The 24631-nt window shown below is 42.2% G+C and overlaps 1 protein-coding gene across 2 annotated transcripts; it reads right to left on the minus strand.

The window, feature by feature from the left end:
* Window positions 1–437: 437 nt before the first annotated feature.
* Window positions 438–22341, minus strand: LOC123401807 (protease Do-like 7). Of its 2 annotated transcripts, XM_045095656.1 has the most exons (25): window positions 21910–22341; window positions 21731–21801; window positions 21491–21625; window positions 20520–20578; window positions 20335–20371; window positions 20053–20178; window positions 19310–19399; window positions 17482–17547; window positions 17148–17204; window positions 16964–17029; window positions 10570–10677; window positions 9903–9983; window positions 6093–6142; window positions 5502–5667; window positions 4905–5402; window positions 4421–4603; window positions 4166–4268; window positions 3837–4007; window positions 3672–3751; window positions 3542–3586; window positions 3046–3273; window positions 2680–2895; window positions 2432–2589; window positions 981–1092; window positions 438–867 (listed from the first exon to the last, which is right to left on the minus strand). In XM_045095656.1, the coding sequence occupies exons 1-25, from the start codon at window positions 22145–22147 to the stop codon at window positions 691–693; spliced, it is 3321 nt and encodes a 1106-aa protein (XP_044951591.1). In that variant the 5' UTR covers window positions 22148–22341; the 3' UTR covers window positions 438–690. The 2 variants fall into 2 exon arrangements, with proteins under 2 accessions (XP_044951591.1, XP_044951592.1); XM_045095657.1 differs by lacking the exon at window positions 3542–3586.
* Between the last annotated feature and the right edge of the window lie 2290 nt (window positions 22342–24631).

The raw sequence follows: 24631 nt of genomic DNA on the forward strand, positions 1-24631 counted from the left end.
AGGAAATTAGTAGAACCTACGTCTGCGTTTATAGATAGATAGATGGCGGCGATGCGCATGGTTTACATTTGTCAACACGTTGCTCGAGAAAAAAAGTACACGTTGCCTGGAGGTTGCATCGATGCTTCGGCTGCTCTCTTCTGCTTTGCTTGCGTATTGATCTGCCCCAGTTTAGGCAGGGGTGAAGAATGAGCCGGCTTTGGTTTGGCTATGCTCAGGGCTTTCAAGGATAGGATTTAGAAACATCATACTACAAATCTAAAGTGCCGAGGCACTGTGTGACAAACACGACATCGGTGATACAAGGTCCAAGTCCTGGAAGGAAAGCTTCACATACAGAATAGCTTGGTCCAAAAACTGAATGACTGGGTATCAGCTCCCCTATATCCAGAAACTGCAAACAAAGTACTCTGCGGAAAAATAGTTGAGACGAGAGCAAAATCGCTAAATGGTTTATTGCTTCTACAGGATAATAAAAATATATGAAATAGGTACAGAAAAGACACACCCCGCAGTCCAATTATCCACAGGCAATGAAATCCTTATGTCATCTATTGAATTACACTATATCCTAGTGCCCACCCTGACTCTAGCTCACCGGCATCGACAGCATTTCAGAGTTCCTCGCCTCTCCATGCTTGGCCTTCCTAAAGAAGGCCCACTGAAAATATCACAACAAGGCAGAATAAATCAAGCCACGGTTGGCTGCAACGCTTTTATTGTTCTCCTCTTCCATGTGTCGGTCTCCGGTTCAAAAGTGAGCTCCCAGGTCGGCCAGTAGTGAAGGTCCTGTTTCAGAGTGAGCACCCGTGGTTTCCCGTTCAAATGGACGGTCTTCACCCTAACAAACTCACGGTCTTCCAATCCCTGAGGAAAATATTATTTTGGCCATATTAACGCAAACTAAATGACATGTGAACCATGTTCACCATCAATACAAAATGTAGACTGGAATATACCAAAAGGAGACTGCTGCATACCTTCACCACTTGAATAAAGGACTCCAGATCTGGAGTTGGTTGCCCATTAACTTCAACTATCCACTGGAGAGCATATAGGCCATATCTATGTACGGGACTTCCATGGCACCACCTGCATAACAAACTTGCTGCTCAATCCTAACACCAACAATGTGCTTCTAAACTGCACACCTAGCATCTATATAATCATATAAATATTATATCATGGCGGACCCAGGAATGGGCCAGACCCCAGGCAAACTGGGCCAGACCCAGGCAGCCTTCGTCCACTGTAGCAGGCTAGCTGCAGTAAACGCTACAGTGTACAAAGGAAATGGGGCCTCGGCCCCAGGCCGCCGCCCGGGCTGCCTGGGGCCTGAATCTGCCCCATGATCATAGGTACCCTGCCTTGCCAATCGTATCAAAAGGAGGACGAAATGGATTCAGACCAAGTGTGGACTTGAACTGTGCCTAGGATTTGAAGGTAGCATCCAAGCAGTAAAGAAATGACAGTGCAAGTGTAACACTGGCTGGTGTGAGCGCTTTTCCAAAAATATACAGATAAGACATCCATTACAGGATGAGATTTCGTGAGATATGCTGATATCGGGAGAAACAACAATCCATTTTCATTTTGCACTGGTATAGTCGTATAAATGAACTCGTGAAGCATGCCACAAGAGGAAAAAGGCATCCATTGATCACTCCTACTTATTTTCAGGAAATCCATCACTTGGTTTACATATTTTCACAACAATTACAGATCCTATATGGGTCGCATTCTTGTATTCATTGACGCGTCAGGTTTCTGATTCCATATGAAGTCGTATACAGCCAGAGAGCAGAACGACTTGAAAACTGTGTTAAGTGAAAAATAGCACTCCCTTGAGCAAATCATTGCTAGTTTATTCAAATCTGATCACTTAATAAAACCTATACTGGCTGCTACAGGTTTATGATTCCAACTAAACACTGAAGTCAAGACTCCTAAATGTGTTAGTATACCAAAACAACTGAAAAATAGCACTGCCTTGAGTAAATTATTGCTAGTCACTCAAATCTCTTTGATTCGCAAGATTTCAAAAACACAGGAATAGGAAAAATATAGGATTGTAATATCATAACCGTTTTAATCCTACAGGATTTGGGTTTTTGTTTGGTAGCATCACAGGAAAAAGAAAGGATTCTTAAGAGGTTTGAGTGGATGCTAAAATCCCTATGAAATGTAGTACATAGGAATACTTAGGAGGAAATCCTATAGGGTTCAATCCTATGAATCGACCATCTCAAGAAAAAAATTCTAATCCTCTAAAATTCCTATGAGGATCCTTTGAATCAGAGAGGCCCTAAACCTATAGTGGCTGCTACAGGCTTGTCATAACTCTTAACTAAATACTGAAGTCAAAACTCATCAGAGTTGGTTCTAATATTTGCACATAAATATTTGTAAGAAAAGAAACATGTTTCCTCACCTAGCAACATAAACTCCATGACCTTCCTTGGGCAAAAAACCAAGTGCACGCACTGCTGAATGAGGATCCTGAATTATGGATCCACACCAATTCACCATCCTCGTTGAACCATTACCATCTCTTACATCGGTTCCAACAACAAGGTCAATTTCTTTTCCCTGCACGAAACAGTTGTAATAATGATATATATATAGATATTTCAGATTCGTATTGTAACTGTACAAAAAAAAACAATAAACCTTCCTCACCTGACGAAATATTGTCATGTTAAGCACACCATCTGAATCGATAGGTTGGTCTAACTTTTGGCAAGCATTCTCGATGTCAAGAAAGCATGTTATTGGTTCCTTGTTGATAGCCAGAATCATATCTCCCTGTTCCAGAAGCTTTTCCGCTTTTGATCCAGCCAAACAACCTTTGACCCGCAAGACTTGTCTGCGCACAGGGTCCTTCTTAGCGAGAGCCTACAAAGATAATCAAATAGAACAATAAATATCTCACTGATATACGTACACAATATTCAGGTCCAAAAGCCAGAGAAACGATATAATCACGTTTGCCAGGTCAGGAAAAACAATTTTGAGCGAGATTAAGTGAAACATTAAGCTAATTACCTGCACCCAGTTATCGCTCAATCCATAACTTCTTGCTTTCGAGAGCAAAGTTGGATAAAGTTCCACCTCCAGAAGTCTGACAAGTGGCATCGGCCTTCGAATTCCATTGATAAGACGAAATGGTCCAGGAGTACCCGAGATTATCTTCTCAAGGACTTGACTTATTGCATATATTGGTATACCTCTAACGAATTGATGGTCCTCTGAAGTGCTGCAACCATATTTGAGCTGGAGAGAAAAAATTAGGATGTCAATTACACCGTCAAGTACATGAGAGGTAACAACTAGGGATAGTACCATTACAGGATTATTTACAAGCATTAGGACTACAGGTTATGACTCATGATGTCAGGCAAAAGGCCAAGAAAATCGGCTGCTTTACTTAATACAGTATAACATTTAGATTCTTAAACGCAATTTAGGATCTTTACATACTGAATATGTATTTTTATTACATTGCCCATTTACTTGATGTTGGAGATATCAAGCGGCTAACCTTGGGCGTAAGCTGCCGTTTTGTGCTTTTCTTTTTTCTTTTGATCTTTTCAAGAAATGCTCCTGAGAACATGGGAGCGTCATTACTTACAAAAACAGACCAAGGTTAACAGCTCCCAACGCAAACTAACCTGGGTGGAAAAGCTTGCCCATAACGCTTGAACTCTTCCTTGCTCATCCGTCAATATACCCGAAAATGAGCTACCAAAATCTATAATCAAACAGTTTTCAGTATAATTACAAACAATTGAGACATGAGATCGACAAAGGTTAGTTGAAATGTGCATAGGAAGTACCAGTATCAAGTTCAATGACCTCCATATTTATTGCACGATATCGTGGGCAGTCAGCTGAGCCAATATTAACAGCCGTGCAAGGATTAGTTATGGTTGATTTCCTTGATGTAGCCTGTAAGCTTCTACTTAGCCCAACCAGGTAGACAGAATCTCCTCGGCGCAAGGCAGGCTCTACATATACATCCAAAATGGCAAAAAACAAACCGGTACAAAAAGGTTGTTAAGTCACTGGCCATATTACTTGATACTTTGTGCAATTTAGTCTCTTTCTTTGACCAAACAATATACTTTTAGGAAATAAGTAGAAGGGACACTAAAATGAAACAAACCAGGAAGAAGCTTAGCAGCCCGAATAACAGATGCACCAGCTCCCAGTGCAGAAGGATCATAGGCAACCAATGCAAAATTATGAACAGGATGCAGAAAAACAACCTGAAAACCAAAATTTGGAAGCTACTATTAATTGAAATTCAATATGAACAGGATGCAGAAAAGTAACTTGAAAACTAAAATTTGGAAGCTACTATTAATTGAAATTCAATATGACATGGATTTAGTCGACAAAATGGGTGCTGGGCTCATACCTCTGCAGGTATTTCAATGGGATATGCAGCAAAAGAGAGCATTATATCAGAGATAGATACAGCAACTGTATTCCTATCGACGGCAACCAGACCTAGACAGTCAGAATGATATATTATCACGCCAGTTCCAAAGAAATGTTGAGAATGTACTCCATCAAGCATGCATATTGGTGGCACATGCACCTATAAAATAGTAGAGATACAGGTGAGTCAGGTTCTGAATAAGCACAAATAACAAAACAGCTGAAACCAACAATTGCTGGTTACGATGTACTGTAAAAAACATAGCAACAGTTCATTCACCAGTCCAAGAGTAAAGAGCAAAACAGTAGATATGCAAGTAAATGAGAGAATAAAAATGACTTAATAATACCTCAGTTTTCTCTCAAACATTGTCGTCATCAAATATTCAAATAAACTAAAACAACGAAATAAGCATAACCTTGATAGCTCCTCAAATTTTAGATTTGAGCATAACACTCACCTCAAACATTACAAGAGCTGGCTCAATTACTTGTTCTGCCAATGAAGCATTACTTGATATTGTCTGAGCAAGGTCAGAGCCTTCCATACTAGAAGGATGCCTCAACGCACCATCTTTTATGTCATCTAAATCTCCAAAAGATGATATAGTTCCCTCAGCAGCTATCTCCTCATCCACCCGGCGCCTTTTTTTCTCAATGATAGAATCTTCGCCAGAGTGGGATCCATCTACGGCAATCTCCTCATCTGTTTGCATTTTTACGCATCCATCTGCCGTATTTTCAGACTCATGCTGGCATTTGAGATCCATAGGACTTGATTCAGTCAAAGGTGAAACAGAATTTAAGTTTGCGTCCATATGGCCAGCACGATGAGAAACTACAAAGGGAGATTCGAGCGGTATAGCCAACTTTGCATTCCACAGACCAGTTGCGTCATTTCGAGTGTATAACTGAGGAGGCGCATACCACCCGTGTTGATCAATTGTCACCAGTACAGACTGAACACATAAATAAGACGAGGGCTTAGTTGTATATAAAACTTGACATTTACTAAGGAAGGTTTATCATGATAAAGCTCCTAAGGAACATCTTTGTACCTTGTTCCGATAACGGTCAGTGTACTTGACATATTCGAGAGGCACTCGTGCTCCCCTAGACAGCTTTGAAATAACTGCAATAAGGTCATCTAACTTTTCAATATCCTCTCCCGCAAACTTTTTGATAATTGAATGGCGTGGAACCGATGCCCGAGAGAGCATGTACCTACATTGCACGGTGTTGAATAAGTCACAGAAAAGGATGATTGCTTTGATATTGATATACATATTTGGACAAAAAATGACTAAGAAATGCATGGTAAAAATCACTGAAACTTGGAAGTAAAGTGACCCTGGAGACTTGAAAATGAGACAATTGGACAGGTATAATCTTCAAGTAAATGACTCTGGAGACAAGAGGAGCAAATGAACATACGTTGAAGATTACAATCTTTAGGAACATTGTGATACTCATATTTAGTTGGCAAAATGGCACCTTGTTGGAATTCAAATGCAAGGCAATTCTACTAGTCCATTGCAAAGTGATGTGTCCACTGACTAAGATTGATAAAGGACTGGCTAGAATCACCACTATACGTCAATAGTTCTTTCAGGAAATGTAATGTCAACAATTATGGCTAGTTGTCTTACCCTGCCTCCGCAACATATACGAGGCCACATTTGAACCGGAAGTTTCTAGCCTGAAACGCGAGATGAACAACATTAGTACCAGACTGAAACTTAAACATATACTGTAACAGCATAGGTTCATGTAGTTTAATATAAGTTTGAATAGGATGAATACATGATGTTATCATCAGCCCAGTTTCGTTTACTGAACACATATGGCCACAGTGGCGAGATTAACATTTCTAGCAGAAAAGTTATACATGTGGCCATTCGACATTTGACTCAAGTGGAGTAACTGTGATTTACAGACGTAATAGGGCAGAAAGCTCAACACTTAAGAAACCAAAGTGCAGCCAGTCAATAAATTAAACATTGCATAACAATTTTGCTCTACTCGTATGGTTTAAGTTGTATACAAATTATGGTCTCACAAACAACATAAGCATGAAATAAGGAATATAGTATCGCTGTCAAGAAAACATGGGTTCAACAAGCTACTCGAGCCCAGCTAGTGGAAGCTCAATTCAGGCCTGGCCTGAGCTCATGCTATTCTCAGGAACAGCTTGTATCATACTCTGTCCCCAGAAAGATCTTTAGGCCCTGTTTGGTTCCAAATAAGTCACCAACTTATCTCTCCCTAATAATAAAGCAAATTGGGTTTCTGGTCGTCCGTCATTTAAACTGCCCCGAAGTTGGCTAAAATTACCCACCAATGCCATCCATAAGTGAAAAAACGGTTCGGACCTTTTCTGTCAAAATCGTCGTTGCCTAAGGTTATTAAGCTACGAGAACTTAAACGGTCATCAGCGTGCTCGCGGTCTGATGGCCAGAGCGCTTGTTTTCCTCACAGCTAACCCAGGTTCGATCCCTGGTGGCCATAATTTTTGTCATCCCTATTATTTCCCTTGGTATAGCAGCAAACATGGGTTAATGGATCAGCCCATGTTTTATTATTTCAATTTTTTTCCTTTAAATTAATTCGTGATTTTCAGAAATTCAATTTTTTTTAGTTTTGAAAAAAAAAATGTTCATGAAATCATAGAACGTTTGGACGTTTAAACAAAGGTTCAGAAAATCAGAAAATGTTCACGGATTCAAAAAATGTTGATGGTTTCAATTTTTTTCCCTCGTATTATAAAATAATGCATAAAATGTCTATGAATTTTAAAAATGTTGAGAAAAACTAAAAAAATTACGAATACCCAAATTTGTTCCCCATTTACAAAAGAATTCATCGATTCAAAAAATGTTCACTGAATAAAAAACTGTCCATGCATTTCAGACAAAAGATAAGTATACATCAATCGACAAAACTTGATCGCATGAACAATGATTTTCTCTTTTTATAGCAGCAAACACGAGTTCATGGGCCAGCCCATGTTTTATTATTTAAATTTATTTTGTCCTTCTTTAAATTCATTTATGATTTTTCAAAATTCCAATTTTTTTGAGTTGTGAAAATAATTGTTCATGAAACCATAGAATGTTTGGGAATTGAAACATAGGTTCAAGAAATAATAAAATGTTCACGGTTAAAAAAATGGATGATTTTTAAAAACTGTTCACATGTTATAAAATGATTCACAATTCAGCAAATATAAAATGTTCATGATTTTTAAAATGACCATTTATTCAAGACATATCAGTGAATTCGAAGAAAATCTCTATCAAGTAAAAAACAACGTTGAGAAAAACTTTATTTCAGAAAAAAGATAGTGAACAAAATTTGATCACATGAACACCACGACCATCATTAACGCGGATGGGAGAAAAGATAAGTGGCAACATGATGGGTCACCATGTTAAGTAGAAAAAATAGAGGATGCTCATATGTCGAGGTACTGAGCCATACTTATTTGGCTATAACGTAATATTTTTGTTTCCCGTTGCAACGCACGGGCGTCATGACATTTTGCAAAAAAGTCCCTAACATTTTATGTATTCAACCCGCACTCCCTTTTTAAGTGGAGAAAACGAAAAACGGTTCGTTCGGTCAGGTATATATAAAGTGCCACCTCTATTTTAGCACAGTCATGTACCTACCGCAGTGGTCGACGCAATGCCAGCTTGCTGCAGAGACGTGAGTTCGAGTCCAGGCCGGCCTGTTTTTCGTTTCCTATTGCTTCATTTTTTTGTAAATTCAAATGCTTTTAAAACATTCATATCTTTTAAATCCTAACTTCAAATCTAACATGTTATATATGAAAATCGCTCAGAAAAAAGTGAAGATTTCAAATATGCTATTATTTTACATGTTACTTTCCTGTTTTTCTTTTCCTATTGCTTCATTTTTTGTGTAAATTCAAATGTTTTTCAAACATTCATATCTTTTAAATCCTAACTCCAAATCTAACATGTTATATATGAAAATCGCTCAGAAAAAATTAAAATTGGTCACGTAATTTTCAAAATTCATATTTAAAAAACTGTGTCCCCGGCCGTTTTAGCATATTAGTAGCCCAAATGGCTATAACTCAACCCTTTTACCCCATAATCCTCGATTCAATCTCACATAAGCTTATTTTGTTATTTTTTCTATTGAGCATGTATTATTTATATTAATAAAACAAAGAACTATGGGGGCGCTTTTAAGGGCTGTTGTTTCACGCACAAATTTAAATATATGGCGCACAAATTTTAAAACGGAGTGAGTACTTAAAATGAAAATATATGGAACACTGGTGAGCATAATAAAAGGTGTTGATAACCTATCGAGGTATTTAACGTGCTTCATAAATTAAGCTGGTCTTTTTTTCCTCTCCGAAGAGCATATACGAAAACCGTAAGAGTCTAAAGATTTTTTATTCAGTTGTAACACATGTACGTGTGACAAACTGAGACGAGAAAGAAGGGAAATAGCTATAGTCATAAGACATATAACAATGTCTCCCGTTGCAACGCACGGGCATTTGTGCTAGTAAGTTGAAAAGTGCAAAAAGTGACTTATTTTGCCAAACAGACCCAACTTATAAGTCATAAGTTGTTCCACCCCAACTTAAAACTTATAAGCCACCCACTTTTGCATGGAAAGGTGACTTATAAGTCAGATGACAACCAAACAGGCGTGACTTATAAGTCACTGGTTTTAAGTCACCTGACTTATTGAAACCAAACAGGGCTTTAATGATAACACTAGTCCTCCCTTGTTCTAATAGTCCAAAGCCTATGTGTTAATGCTAATTTCACCCCAACACAAGAGACTAACAGCCGTAGAGGCCCATCCCAACAACACAGACAGAACTTCAATCATCCACCGCGACAGCAAGCCTACTGCCGCCGCCCAACTCAGCTCCAGCCACTGCCTCCTCCCACTACTTCGAATACTTTCAGCCACCACCATGGAATACGTCTCCAAGCATCGGCAGGTGCCTTGAATCAAGTGCCAACCTCCTCTTCCGGCAATATTCTGGGAATGTGAGCTTTTTCACACGGTTTGGATGTGTTCGACTAATAGCGTGTTGAGCCTTTGAGAATATGCAGTTTGTTTCTGAATCTCAGTTCTGTTGCTGGCCTTTTTATTAAGCGGGGCATTATATTGCCAAGCTTTGTCAAGCCGATCCCAAGCCTAATTGAGTAAGGATGCAAGTTCAAAGACTAACCCAGGCTCGCACGAGCTCAACTCGAACTTGAATGTTGTATTTATCTTGAGCTGAACCAACCTTGCTCACTTAAGGTCGGCTTGTTGACAGCCCTATATTAGATTTCACTTACTCTTAAATTTTTATTTGCATCAACTATTCTTTGAAGCAGTGTACCACAAAAACAAATGTGTATTCGTTCCTTGAAAGAGCAAGGAGAGCATCAGCTTGGAAAGGAATGAGGGAAACTTACCTGCTGGTATGAAAGTGGATGGATGACAGCACCACTGACTTCCAAGAAATGATTTGGAGTTATAGAGTGCAAATCCTCAACCTGAAGAGTTACAGTGGCATAAGTATGGCTTGCTGGTTTATTATAAAAAAGATAGTTGCAACAGCTGTATCGGTGTGAAAGGAAGTAATCATTAATATATATATATATATATATATGTTTTTTCTGCTGAAAATATTAAATAAGATGCGACAAAACGATAATTCAACCCTGAGCTCGGGCTCATCTGAGCCCGGTGAACAGTGCCGCAATTTACAGTAGAAAATAAGTTAAAAAAAATTCAAATTTTTTTATGGTGCAAGATGCTCCTGTGCGTGAACTCCGTGTAAAATTTTCTGAAATTTGGACATTCGAGGAACTCGTGGCAAAAAAGACAAAATCAGGCGTGAACAGTATAATTTTCAAAAGTTTCTCAGGCATCCGAAATTTGTCTTTTTTGCCACGAGCTCCTCGATTGTCCAAACTTCACAAAAAATTGCACGGAGTTCCTGAACAGAAGCATCTTGCACCACAAAAAAATTGGATTTTTTTTACTTTTTTTCTATTTCAAATCGTGGTACTGTTCATGCCGGGGCTCATCTGAGCCCGGGAGCCAAATCGCTGCTCTCCCAACAAAATTAGAAATTACCTCTAACTTTACTGTCAAAGGCACTCCACCTCTTTCAATCTCCAAATTTACCTCCTTGCCGACGCTGTCATCAAGTAAAGTCTCCATTACGAGAAACTGGGTTACAACCTGCAATTAGTTCAGTAAAATGCTTGGTGAGAACATGCTTCGGTCAGAAACTTATGAGATATGAAACTGCAATTATTTCAGTAACATGATTGATGCAAAAATGAATCAAAAAAAGGAAAGGATAAGATGTAGTAGTACAATCAATGATGCCCCATGATATCAGGACAGGGAAAATGGAAAGGGGAAATGTGATTTCCTTGAGGTTGAGTGCTAAAAAGAAACTGGGAAAGTTGCTTAAAACGTTCTGGATTAAGATACACCGGCGAACTTCTCCTAGAATTTGCAGGTCTGTTACATTGTTAGACCATAAGCCTTGACCAGGATTTATTGATGCTCCCCCCATATCACAAATACATGTAATTTTGTATATTGACACGGTCTTCAAGATTTACCTTCGCACACTAATTTTTACTATAGCCTTTAGTCCCAAACAAGTTGGGGTAGGCTAGACCTGAAACCTATAATATATTGAAACAAACTCATGGTTGGCACGTGGATAGCTACCTTCCACGCACCCCTGTTCATCGCTAGTTCTTTGGTGATATTCCAGTCCCTAAGATCTCTCTTAAGGGACTTCTCTCATGTCAAGTTTGGTCTACCCCGACCTCTCTTATGAATGTACTTTTTGAGACAAATCTAAGCATATAATTGGTAAGTTCTCAATCTAAATATTTGAAACAGTATTTATAGACAGAGTTTTCAAAGTTTGACTGAAAACATCCAAAATGAGATGTATTTGTGAATTGTGATATGAATGGAGTAACAAACAACAAGACTATAACATGCATCAAATGACATAGCAATTAATTGTCGGCATTGTACAGATAACTAACCATTGTTAGATTATTGTTCACGTATAATGTTATGTATATCCTTTTGAACCAATGGTTCACAGCCTAGAGTTGTTTGTGTTTTGATACTTTTGGAAAACGAACACCTTTACTCCTATAAAAAAGTGAGTTGGTGATGATGGTGTGTCTGCCTTCGGTGCATCTACACCATCTGATCCAGAATGTACCGCTGAGAAGACATCCAGAACACAACACCACTAAACATGATGTTCTTGTTTCTACTTCTCTCTCGAAAGGAACAGAAGCTTCGAGTACCTCCTCCCAAATTCTCGCAGCTGGCCCCTCCCCTCCCTTCCCTGGTGAACATGGGAGTCGAGTTGGGCAAGGACCCCTACTCTTTTGTAGTTGCGGTTGTAGTTTGGGTCTAGATCAATTGGATTTGGCTTCAAGCTTGCCCGGATTTCTTTCCTTCTAGATCTGGTCGTACTTCATTTTCTCTGTTGGAGTTGATTCCCTCCTGTGCTTGCTTTCTCAACCTCCAGCGCCAGGCCCTTTTTTCTGTACCAGCGGCAAGAGCAAGACTGCCATGTGTTGGAGATATGCCGTAGAGGCAATCATGTATGATGATATTTCCTATGTGTTTATGATAAAAATAATCCTTGGACATTATCAATGATGTGTATTAACAAGTACGTGACTTGTTTGTGAGACTATGCATTGTATGATGGCTGTCCTAAATGGTCCCTAGTCGAAAGGGTTGTGCGGACGCGCAACCAACTAGACTAGCATATGATACGGTGGATGGTCCGGTCTCACTGACCATGTAGCATTGGATGCTAGCCGGATAATATGGACTCGGAAAAATCTGAGCCGAGATAAGGTCTGAGTTGGACAGACCCCACTATGAGATGCAGCGATAGGTCATCTATGAGTCTCTAGTACAACATACGTTCTATGTCCTAAGACTTGACTTGGCGCATGTACTCGGGGTGGTGACAGACCTACTTTGGGCCGACCAAACGCTACTCCGTGACTAGGTAGTTACAAAGGTAGGTTTCGGGCTTGTCCAGACCCATGCTACGAGACATGGTCGAGCAAGATGGGATTTGCCCGTCCGATCAGGAGAGATTTACTCTGGCCCCTCGAATGATCCGACCTGGATAAGCATGGCCATGCGATGAGGATTATGACATAATCCGAAGTGTTGGTCGGATTCACCGAAACGAGAAAGAGGTTGTGCCGCAACAAGGATGACCATGTCGCCTTGAGCACGACAACATATATCATGTGGTAAAGGGAACAGAAGTGTGGAGTACAGGTTCGCCTAACCAGCTTCATTGGACACTTGGAGTCGGCATGCTTTGCTAGAGGCTGCTACCGACTAGCCGAGTCGGATGTGATCTGACTCGCGACCAAGTGAAAGAGAACCTAAGGGGTCGCGCGCTCAAGGGAAGGAACACGTGGGCTTTAGGATCCACGCGAGGCCCAAGAGTTGAGCCCGCGCCGGATGCGTATGTATATAGTGGAGGTGCAGCACACTCATTCGATTGATCGCTTCAGCGCCGTCATTAGGGTTTTGCATGTGTTGCAACTAGCCACCTCCACCCGCCGCCGACTGTGTGATCGGACCTAGCAGTCCGCCGCATGGTGTTCCTCCTGCACACGCGGATACCATTAGAGGCGGTGCACTTGCGCCGCTCCGTCGAACCTGTACGTGGGATCCGGCAACCGGCTGTTCAAGGGAGATCGGACGAGGAGGAGACGAACCTCGCGGCCGCACTACCGCAACTCTACTTCCGCTGCACGGCACTGCACCTCTAGTGGTAACAATCCGTGATCCATCCCTATAGCTGCAGGCGCAGAGGATTTCTGCAGGTGGTGAGGTACTCGTTCCCGGCAGCTCCGATGCCAAACTGCCAATAGAAGTTAGGCAGGTATGTGTGCCATGGATCTTTTGAAGTTTGTCTGTTGTTCGAATTAGGTGTGAATTAGGTGCGTATTTCGCGAGATAGTCTCGTTCGATTGTGTCTTTGATTTTGATTTTGATTTTGATTTTTTTCCTGTGGATTTCAGGATAGAAGGCAGCTTCGCAGAGGGTCACTCACGAGCAAGGTGAGGGTCATTGTGTCTATTATTGTGTTAGTTTGTTTCAAAGAAATCAAACTAACTTCTCTCAGTATATGTCTCTGCAAACAAATTAGTCCTCTAGCAGGCTTCAGTAAAGACTACTGATCTGGAACTAGCTGTATGTTCATGAACAATTTTCTGTTGCTGTGAATGAACGGGTTATCTCTGTAATTTAGCCAAATATCATGTCACCACGCGACTACTTATGTTTTTTTCTCAAAATTCTTTTCTGTATAGGTGGTGCCAAACTGCCAATAGAAGAAGAGATATCTTGTTGAACAACGCCATAATTGCATAGTTGCATTTAGGGTTGTCCCTGTTGCATACGACCTGGAGTAAGAAGAGGTCCAGTACTAATTTTGTGTGTGTGGATGTACATGCGCACTCACCCGTTCTATATACACATGACTTCAAAGCATCTTTTACTATACAATTTGTTTCTTTGTTTAGTACAAAATGTATCGCAAGTATTGTTCATTATTTTTTTTGTTTGTCTAAGAACCTTTACAGGATCTTTTTTTTTCCTTTGTCTGAATATACCACAGATAGTTATGTATGCAGTAGTGATTGTCTGAAGTCATCTTATAGGTTAGCAGATGGATGAAGCCAAAACTTGAGAACTAATATTGCTGGCACATATGTTTTGAGAAAACAACTAAAAAAGGGTATATTATTCTTGACAAATGATTCCATGGTGCCTAATGTATATAACTAATTAGCTAGAACTAGCTTTGTGAGTTATATCTGGAATATTTCTTCTCTTCATGGTGTCGGTGCATCCAGATTTATTTTTCTTGTGCATATTTAGCAAAGCATTTAGTTTACCACTTCTACTTGATTCTTGTTTGGCATGGAACCATTTGTAAGTGTGCGCTCAAGCTATAGTATGTATGTCATTTGGATATATCAATTGCTTCCATTTATCTTCAGTTCTTCACATTTAAAGTCTGGTGTGCCAATTATACTGTCATGAAATGAGCAATGTTGACTTCTTGGATGAACACTAATACAATAGCTTGTTTGCTTCTTGGTTTGACATGATAATATGTACTCCCCCTGATCCATATTTGTACTAAATCAGCAACAATTAATATGGATTGGAGGGAGTATTTGAGATTGCTGGATGTGCCGGTGGTTTGGGAGATCCTGTGTGAGCACAGTTGTTGCATCTTCCACAATTTGGAGTTATCGGCTGTTGTGCATAATTTTGCTTAGTAGTCTAGCTTATAGTGAGCCCCAATCATTTTGTTTGTACTTTTATATAGTCTCTTATGGATGCAAGTTCTGTATCAAGTGTTTTTTATTTTGTGTTCTCTTTTTTCATGTGAGTTCTGATGGCCAGTTGCTAATTATGATATGTTTGAAACTATAATATAATTAGCTAACTATTAAGCAATATTTAGTCATGGTTGATCACGCTTGCAGTATTGCAGATTGCTATCTTTAAGATACTATTGTGTAATATGTGAGATGATCCTTTTTTCGTTAAATCTAGCAAAATGGTTTGGAATGTTACAACATCAATTTAGTTTTGATGGCATCCTTATCTTTTGGCCATGGGCGGCATGTTGCATCATGTAATGCTCACGTACATGAAGAGATGGCATATGTGCAACATGGGTGGGTAGCGGATCAGGATAGGTTAAACCCATCAGACTATGGCGAAAGGAAGTCGGCAATCTTCAGATAGATTTTTCATTTGTTGCATGCTTTGTCCCCTTGATACAGGATAGAGTGAGCAATGACAAAGGTGAATAGGGAAAACAGCAAGTCTTCTTGCAAGGCGAAGATGGAGAAGGAAATGTTTGGCTTCGATGACAGGGTTTATCGATTGGAAACCATATGTTTGTTCATGCTTAATATGTATACATCAACAATATAACATCTCTTCAATCAATGTCTCGGCATACTTTTTTATTCTCTATAGCAACATATGAGAGCATCTCCAACAGCCGCGCAAAAAGGCGCGCGCGCAGGGTAAACCGACATTTTAGCGCGCGGGGGACAGTTTGGCGCGCTCCAGCGGCGGCGGGAAAACCACGCGCGCGCGAAAAGGCGGCAGCTCGCGCGACATTTTTGTCGCGTCGCTTCCCGCGCGCCTATAAAACTCCACCGCTCCCTCGCGCGCCGCCACCGCTCTCTCTTCCTCTACCTCGCGCGCCGCCACCGCCCCCGACGCGCCACTATGCCGCCGCGCCGCCGTTCTGCGTCGGGCTACCGCGGCGTCCGCCAGCGCCCCAACGACGAGTTCTACGCCGAGATACGCTCCGGCGATCTCCGGCTCAGCCTCGGCACGTACGACACGGCGCACGAGGCCGCCCGCGCGTTCGACGCAGCGGCGTGGCGCCTAGGCAGGCCGCGCCGCCAGATGAACTTCCAGGACGTCCACACGCTCCAGCAGGCGCTGGACGTCGCCCCCCCCCCCCCCCCCCGCCTCGTCTAAACTCCGCACAAGACCGTGCGGAGCACACTGCGCGGCAGCGCCGCCTCCTCGTCGCCCAGGAGGACGAGCGGGTCATGGCGGAGTGGCGCCGGCGCCACCCGGAGGACGTCGCCTACGAGCAGGATTATTGGGCAAGGCACCGCGAGGAGGACACGCGCCGGCGCCGCGAGGAGCGGTTGGACAGACGTCGGCGGAAGGCATTGGCGAGTGCGCAGACCGACATTGTCGCAGCAGGCGGGAGGTCCTTCTTCACTGAAGAAGATGACCATTGGTTGGACATCTGGCTGTCAACCTCTGACGACACCAACGACGATGATGATGGTGCAGATGATTGGAGCGACTGGGATTAAAAGTTTTATGTTTTCGGACTATCTATCTACTTGCACCGAACTATCTATCTATATTTTCGAACTATCTATCTAGTTGCAATCTATGTAAAATAATTTTGTATCCTTTTTTATTTTATGCAATTTATTTATTTTGCCCATTTTGCAATCTATCCTAGTTGAAAATGTCGTGCGCGCGCTGCATTTTTGTGCGCTGCTGGAGCGGCGCGCGCGCACTGCACTTTAGCGCTGCTGCTGGAGCCAGCGCCGCGCGACGCGCCAAACCAGGCGATGGGCGCGCGGCAAACAGGTTTTTTAGGCGCGGCGCGAAGCGCGGCTGTTGGAGATGCTCTGAGTTCCTCACTATAACATAAATCCACCTAATCTTATGTGACCCCGTAGCGTAACACGGGCATCCTACTAGTATCATCAAAAATTCATCATGTCACATATATTATCTTAAGCTTACAGTATTAGATGAATAGGAATAGAGAACAGTGGGTACCAACATTTTGCTAATTTTCTACTGCTGTCTCTGAAGTTATCAGGCTATAGAGTACACTAACAAATATAGCAAGCCACTTTAAAGCGACGATTACCTCCCCATTGATGTGAACTAGCACATCACCAGGTTCCAAATGTTTATGTGCAGGTCCTTCTGGCACCTGCAAGGACAGAGCTCTCCAGTTTCAGCAAGACAGAATGGCATAATACAAGAAGCAGCAAGAGAAGTAACAACGTAGAATGCATGTTTAGAAGTTAGAACTAATAGACGCAAATTACCACAGAGTCAACAACCAGCATTCCAGTTTCGCCTGCTGGAGAGACAAGGCGTACCATCTGTACAAATAAAAATTAAGTTCAGGCACTTAATCACAGAGCATGGGGGTTAACATTCAAAAATATATTCCAATGGAAAGAAAAATGTAGATGATTACCAATATAAACAAGTAGAAGTAGAACAACTAATATTCACATCTAGTCATAACTAGTAGCAGGTACAGATAAACTTATGTTCATAAAATATAAACAGATTGAACTTGATTCCAGCAATAAATTTGATCCGGGCAGGCAGAAATTTTGTAGACAATTAACAAACCATGAACAGTGTAAATACCTGCTCTGTCTCATTCCTCAGTCCAAGACGTCGAGTTTCTTCGAACCCTTTGTGTTGAAAGGTCATCTTTAAGGACAAAAAATAGAATAGGGACAATGTGAGGTCCGGACTCTAGGGGAGAGTAAAGCAACAGTGATCAATGATAAAAAAAAGTTACGACTAATAAAAAGGCCGATAGCATTTGCTAACTAAATACTTTTTCTTGCAAAAAAATTGTGAATTGTCATGGTTTAAAGCAGTATTTTTAATAATGAGACAGTGAACCATAATACCGACACCGCTGCACAGTGGCTTATGCAGTGCTCTGTAATTTGTACAGTTGTGGCATCACTGAACATTATACACAATACCATCCAGTGTGTAGCAGCACTTCAGTCCAGATACATTACAAGATTTATACAGTCCATATGTTGCTCACAAGTCATAGAAACCTAAAGAGCATGTTTGGTTTGAAGCTACACAAGGCCATAAGTGTGGTGCCCCACACTTTCGTGGTGAACAAATCATCCACGGACAGTGTAGAAGTTCTGCACATAAAGGAAGTGCCTATGACAGGTGGGGCATGATGCTAAGAAATTATGACTTATGAGCACACCACAAGTGTGGCAGCAAATCAAATAATAGGCCAAAGTGGTGAAACCAACCTAAGTGAGTTATTTCTAGACCAACATGCCCTTATAATTTGACCCCAGAACACTAAATAGAAGCAAAGCATTGGTCATAATACAACATAAGCTCTTTTTTCTATTTCAGTGTTGGTTTTTCAACTTCCTATTCATAACCAAGCATGTCATGCCACTATATTTCCATTATCCTCTATACAGAACTCTAGTGCTATGCTTCTGCAACACACTATGTGAACTTTAATTCTAGGTGTTAAACAAGAATGGCAAACAGTTATCATAGCCAATTTAGATACTGGGTACAAATATAACAGGTACGATGCACCAGTGCTGCATAAACTTGCATTCAATGCATTTAAACTAGAAATATTTGTAGAGAAGGAAGAGTTGGAAAAATATAGGTCATTAAGAAATCATTGCCTCATTTCCATGTGCCATGCTCATATGATTCAGAGCTACTTGACACTGCAGTACTGCATTAGCATACGTGCGAATTTTGTGGACCCATTCTACACCCATGCTATCCAATATATACTATAACTACTAGCAAAAGGTACATGCCTCGCATGTCAAAACATTCAACATATTTGTTCATTAGATGTAGTCTTAAAAAGTGATGCGTAGTGAAAACAGATTTGCAAATGACCAAATGTACAGTACCACGAGTATTATTTATACTGCTTACACATGTCATTATTCTCACGCTTATCATCTTTTTTTGGTATATTGTAGAAAGTTCTTGACTTTGGAAAGGCTCCAACTACAGGTTATGGTTGAGGAGAGGAGAGACATTGAGGGGGTAGGACTTGAAACTCAGGATAGTGATAGAATGTTTTGGAAGTAATGAGAAATGTCTAGATTGTGGTGACCACTGGCTACACAGAGGCTAGAGTACACGTGGCACAATCTAGTTCAATAGAGGAGTGATCCAACGGTTAGAAGTGCAAGGATTTGCCAAGTCTTCACCGTCAAATCGAGTGCATCCAACAGCTCACATTTGAAGTTATTCCCACACTATATAGGGGTATAGATATAGATAAGCAGAAAGACCAGAAGACTATTCTACACTGTTGAAGTTCTTCAAGGTTACATACAGGCAGATTTAACAAGACTACAAAGTTCACTGTTCGCCATAAGTCATAAGTAGCTCTCAACTGAAACAAAATCTACAATTAGAAAGTGGTATCATCGGACAGCATGCACACCTGCAGTGTACCACGAGGAATATAAACAGATTCTGACTTGATACCAAATGCATCCCAACAATCACGTATCAAATTCAGTGCCCTAACAACCTGGAAATAGTTTAAACAAACAATGTTAACAAAAATAAGAGTGTCACAAACAATCAATCTTAAATAGCATGATGTTTATAATTATATCTAACTAGACAATGTCAAACTCGCATTTGTTTCTGCTTTGTTTTCTTTTTTTGGTGAAGTGAAGGGCATAGGTCACATGACACCATACAGTAAGGAATACATTATTAAGGAGACTGGTGCACTTTTACACTTTTACCTGAAATGAAATTTTGTGTAAAGCCAACTAAATAATGTACTCCCTCCATTCCATAATGTAGTGCGCTCATGCTTATCGCGATTTAACTTTGACCATAAATTTAACTAACAGGGGCGACTGCGGCGGGAGCAAAAATTATACCATTGAAAACTTCTTTCGAATACGAATTCAATGGTATAATTTTCGCTTCCGACGCAGTCGTCCATGTTGGTTAAATTTATTGTCAAACTTAAATCTCAAAAAGCGTAGGCACACTACATTATGGAACGGAGGGAGTATGTGTTAGTTTAATTACATATGGATGATTTATGAATGCCTAACACTGGTTTAACTAGCAGTATCTTTTCCTTATGATTAATATGTTATCCCACAATTCCGGTACATCTCAAATAGTCTGAGGAGGTAGTATTAATGTACGAATGATACTTACACGTTCTAATGGAAGGAAGAAGGCAGAAGCACTGGAAGATTTGCTTCCGGCATTCAGGGCAACAGCTCTTCCTTGGCAATCAACAACTGGAGAACCACTAGAGCCACCTTTAGTTCCAGATGCAGCCTAAAGAAACAATCACGTTAACTTATGAGCATCAGCAACAAGACAATTAGCCAAGTTATATGGCATCAATGCAATAAAAGATCATTTCAGATGCACAAATCCAGCAATTCAATCAAATATGTACACATGACATATTGAGTAGCTAAAAAGAAGCACCTGCATATAGAATGTGTTGAAATCATTGTACCCATCCCTGTCAAAGAATCAAAGGTTAGAATATGTACGACACATGGTGTAACAATCCTATATTAGTGTCTACCAAGGTTGGGGTGGCTAGGAGCGTAAAGTAAATATCATAAAACCCATATCATAAACTTGACATGCAAAAAAGTAAGGCGTACTTCTTGTAGTGAGGCGCTTCTCTATCAAGTCGAGCAAGTGTTCCCGCCAAAATTGAAACCTAAATCCAGGAAGCTGGATCAGAAAATTTTACAGTATGCAACACAATTTAAACAACTTCCCACAACTAATCAGTTATTAACTTATTATTTTCACATGTATGCTTGTTAAGAATGAACCTCCATATATAGGGGAATCCACATCAACTCCAGCATGCCGCATAAGACAGATGTCACAATCTCAGTTGCAAACTTAATAGGACCTTGTTTCAATGCTGACATAAACAATTTGTTCCAAATTCCTTTTCTAGCTATCATCTATCATGCGAAATGTTGTCACTAGTGCTGTTAAGCACATGCTTACTGTTTCTGTATTAACTAGTTGAACAACTGCATCCCAGGTCAAGGAATACTAACGATTACAACTACTAGTAAGCTTATGGTCTTAGTATTATGGAAAGGTTGGAGCTTAAAACCTCATAATTAAGCATCACATTCATTTAACTGAAACCTAAATATTTCTGCTGTGTTAGACACATAGAAAGATGGTGTGTGTATCATTATTTTTCTAACATGCAAAACCCTCACTAGCATTTATCACATTTGCTCTGTGGAATATGACTGCTAATAGCAGTAAGGAGATCGAGATTCAGGTAGGGTCACTCCTAATTTTTCGAGAAGAGCACGGAACAAATTCTTAGTATTCCATACAGTTAAGATATCATTATCTTGCTGAAATGGCATAATGTGACATTTTACTAGTGTGGTTTCAAGGAACTGTGCATATGAATTTTTAAGTGAAAATGCTTTGTTTTACAGGATGGAAAAGGAAGAAATAAAAGGTCTGGTAGAAGCAACTAAACATGCTTCATTCTCATAATCCAACACTGAATTCCTTGTGCCGCATCACTTTACCGGATACTACAGTTCATAAACAGCAACCAGGGAGCGAATGAACTAGCATATAAGGAAACCTTTTCGCCGCTGTCATTGCCGACAACTCGGATTTCTAGCCCAACAGATGCTGCTTCAGGGTCTAGAGGGATCTCCTCGTACTTGAGGAACTTTATGGCACCTGGATCATAGCGAAAGAAACCAAAATCATGTACCTGTTTTGAGAAGAGGGGGGAACTTGGATTAACAACACGCCATTGGCACAGGGTTAAACGAAATAAAAGATAACAGAATCGGAATGGAATGGAATAAACACTGACAGGGTCTCTGTACAGGGGGTACACAGGGATCTCCTCCCGGTTCACGAACATCGCCTCCGAGACCACAGGACCTAGGAGCACACAGCACACTCGAGTCATTCGCGGAACACATGAATGGATATATTACACAAGGGGGAGGCATCGGATCGGCGGATAGGCGGAGAGAGGGAGGCGCGCACCGGGCTTGACGACGTGGCGGTTGGTGAGGATGATGCCGCGGGCCTTGTCGACGACGAAGCCGGTGGCGTAGCTGGCGCCGGCGACCTCGGTGTCGAAGGCGCGCGGCGCGGTGGTGCGGAGGACGGCGACGGCGGGCACGACGCGGGAGAGCGCGCGGCGCCAGTCCTCCGCCGTGACGCTCGACTCGATCTCCATCGCCAGCTCCCCGCCGACCTCCTCCTTCACGGGGCTCTCCATCGCGGCGGCGATCTGGCTCCCCGGCGGGCCTCCCTGCCGATGCCGCTAGGGTTTAGAGCTCGCCACGGCCAGAGAGAGGAGCCCCAGTTCCAGTTCGGAGGGAGGGAGGGAGGCTTTTTTTCTATCAACAAAATCGCTCACGCGGGCGATGTGATGATGGGGTGGGAATGAGATCAGCGGGGGGAGTGGAGCTGGTAAAGCAGGATTTGGACTGCTCGCACGAGATTTTAGAAGGGGAGAGACCACCCTACTCAGTCACGCTCCTGTGGCCGTGGGCGTTTTTTATTTTATTACACACGCAAGCACTCATTTAGGACAGTAAAACTAAACCAAATCCCTGCCCTCTCACGACATCATCATTTTTGGCCGTCTATTCTTGTGATCGGGTACTTTTGGCCGTCGGATCGCCTGTCCTAAAGGGCTGCTTCTCCACAGGTTTTTTCTGAGCTCTCTGGTTAACCGGGCCTTTTCATCGAGCCCAACCAGTTAGAAAGCCCGGGATCAATCCGTCGAGAGACCACCGATCGGTCGCTCTCCGTCCAAACGAAAAAAATCACTCGACGGCGTGAGGGGTGAAGAGGATCCCCATTCCTCACTGTGAGAAAGAGGGTCATCGCGGGAGAGATGGGATCTGGAAAGCCGATGCAGATCGGACCTGCTAGAGAGAGAGAGAGTAGGGGATGCACGAGGGGGATAGGGGATCGTCTCGCTCCTCTACCCACTGCCCTCTCACGACATCATCATTTTTGGCCGTCTATTCTTGTGATCGGGTACTTTTGGCCGTCGGATCGCCTGTCCTAAAGGGCTGCTTCTCCACAGGTTTTTTCTGAGCTCTCTGGTTAACCGGGCCTTTTCATCGAGCCCAACCAGTTAGAAAGCCCGGGATCAATCCGTCGAGAGACCACCGATCGGTCGCTCTCCGTCCAAACGAAAAAAATCACTCGACGGCGTGAGGGGTGAAGAGGATCCCCATTCCTCACTGTGAGAAAGAGGGTCATCGCGGGAGAGATGGGATCTGGAAAGCCGATGCAGATCGGACCTGCTAGAGAGAGAGAGAGTAGGGGATGCACGAGGGGGATAGGGGATCGTCTCGCTCCTCTACCCACTGCCCTCTCACGACATCATCATTTTTGGCCGTCTATTCTTGTGATCGGGTACTTTTGGCCGTCGGATCGCCTGTCCTAAAGGGCTGCTTCTCCACAGGTTTTTTCTGAGCTCTCTGGTTAACCGGGCCTTTTCATCGAGCCCAACCAGTTAGAAAGCCCGGGATCAATCCGTCGAGAGACCACCGATCGGTCGCTCTCCGTCCAAACGAAAAAAATCACTCGACGGCGTGAGGGGTGAAGAGGATCCCCATTCCTCACTGTGAGAAAGAGGGTCATCGCGGGAGAGATGGGATCTAGAAAGCCGATGCAGATCGGACCTGCTAGAGAGAGAGAGAGTAGGGGATGCACGAGGGGGATAGGGGATCGTCTCGCTCCTCTACCCACTCGATTTCGATGGCGTCCGGTGCAGCGGAACCTGTACGGCGGCGATGATGGGGGATCCGGCACCACGGGATCTGTGTGGAGGCGATTATTACGGAAGCAGAAAGGGCGATGATTGGACCACCATCCTTGCCCTGTGCCTGTAGCAAGGCACCATGGAAACACTCAATCAGGCAAGAACAAAGGTGTGGCTCGTTTTCGCGTCCTCTGCTCCGGCCCTGCTGGTTCACCATTCGCGCTCACAACCAACCTTTCGTCCAGGCTCTCAGGTCGGGCGCTGACGGGGCACACGTGGAGTTGTCGCGGCAGGCGACAGGATGGTCGCCAAGGGGGTGGACGACGTGTTGGGGTTCCTGAAGCCGTTCGTGATGTTTGCCGTGGTGAGGAACAGGGATGTCGCATTCACGATGTATTTGATTGCTCGGCGAGAGCTTGCTCCATTTCGGCCGCATGAATGGGTAGCGGTGAGTATGTATTTTGTTCTTATTCCCTCATCTATGTTAGTACTAAGTTTTCTGGAATGTAATTATTGGCAATGCTGCGAGGAATCTAGGAGACATACAAACCATCTCAGTCATTATGCATTCTGTTTAGGTTCGAGCAATCCCGAAGAGGATGGTTTAATGATAATGTTTAGTCGGATCAGTTTACGCAACTCATTGTATCTTGTACTTGTCAATGCCTTAAATGGGAAATTAACTTACTCTTTGCGTGTTGTTGCCTGCATTTCTTTTTCTCCAGGAAGGGCGGCTCTGACTTAGGCCTGATCGATGCTTATTAAGGACAGTATAACCGCACCTATTTCCTGCCCTCACAGCAATTTGCATTTTTAACCGTCCATTTTTAGAAGTTAGCACATCTGAAAAGGTACATTCTTCCGCCTATTTAATTTGTGTAATTAATTGTATTCCTGCCTTATTGATATTTGAAAAGATGCAGTCATGCACCTGATTTTGTGTTGCACATATTATTGCAATGCAACCACCAGAAACATTTG

This window comes from Hordeum vulgare, chromosome 6H, assembly GCF_904849725.1.
Source record: "Hordeum vulgare subsp. vulgare chromosome 6H, MorexV3_pseudomolecules_assembly, whole genome shotgun sequence".
Lineage (NCBI taxonomy): Eukaryota > Viridiplantae > Streptophyta > Magnoliopsida > Poales > Poaceae > Hordeum > Hordeum vulgare.

Coding starts and splice junctions, on each gene's coding strand:
- LOC123401807 (XM_045095656.1), bottom strand. CDS start 22,147: ATGGAGAGCCCCGTGAAGGAGGAGGTCGGCGGGGAGCTGGCGATGGAG. Junction 4,604..4,904: donor CAGCTCTTGTAATGTTTGAG/GTGAGTGTTATG, acceptor ACTATTTTATAG/GTGCATGTGCCACCAATATG. Junction 3,274..3,541: donor AACGGCAGCTTACGCCCAAG/GTTAGCCGCTTG, acceptor TTTTCTCTCCAG/CTCAAATATGGTTGCAGCAC.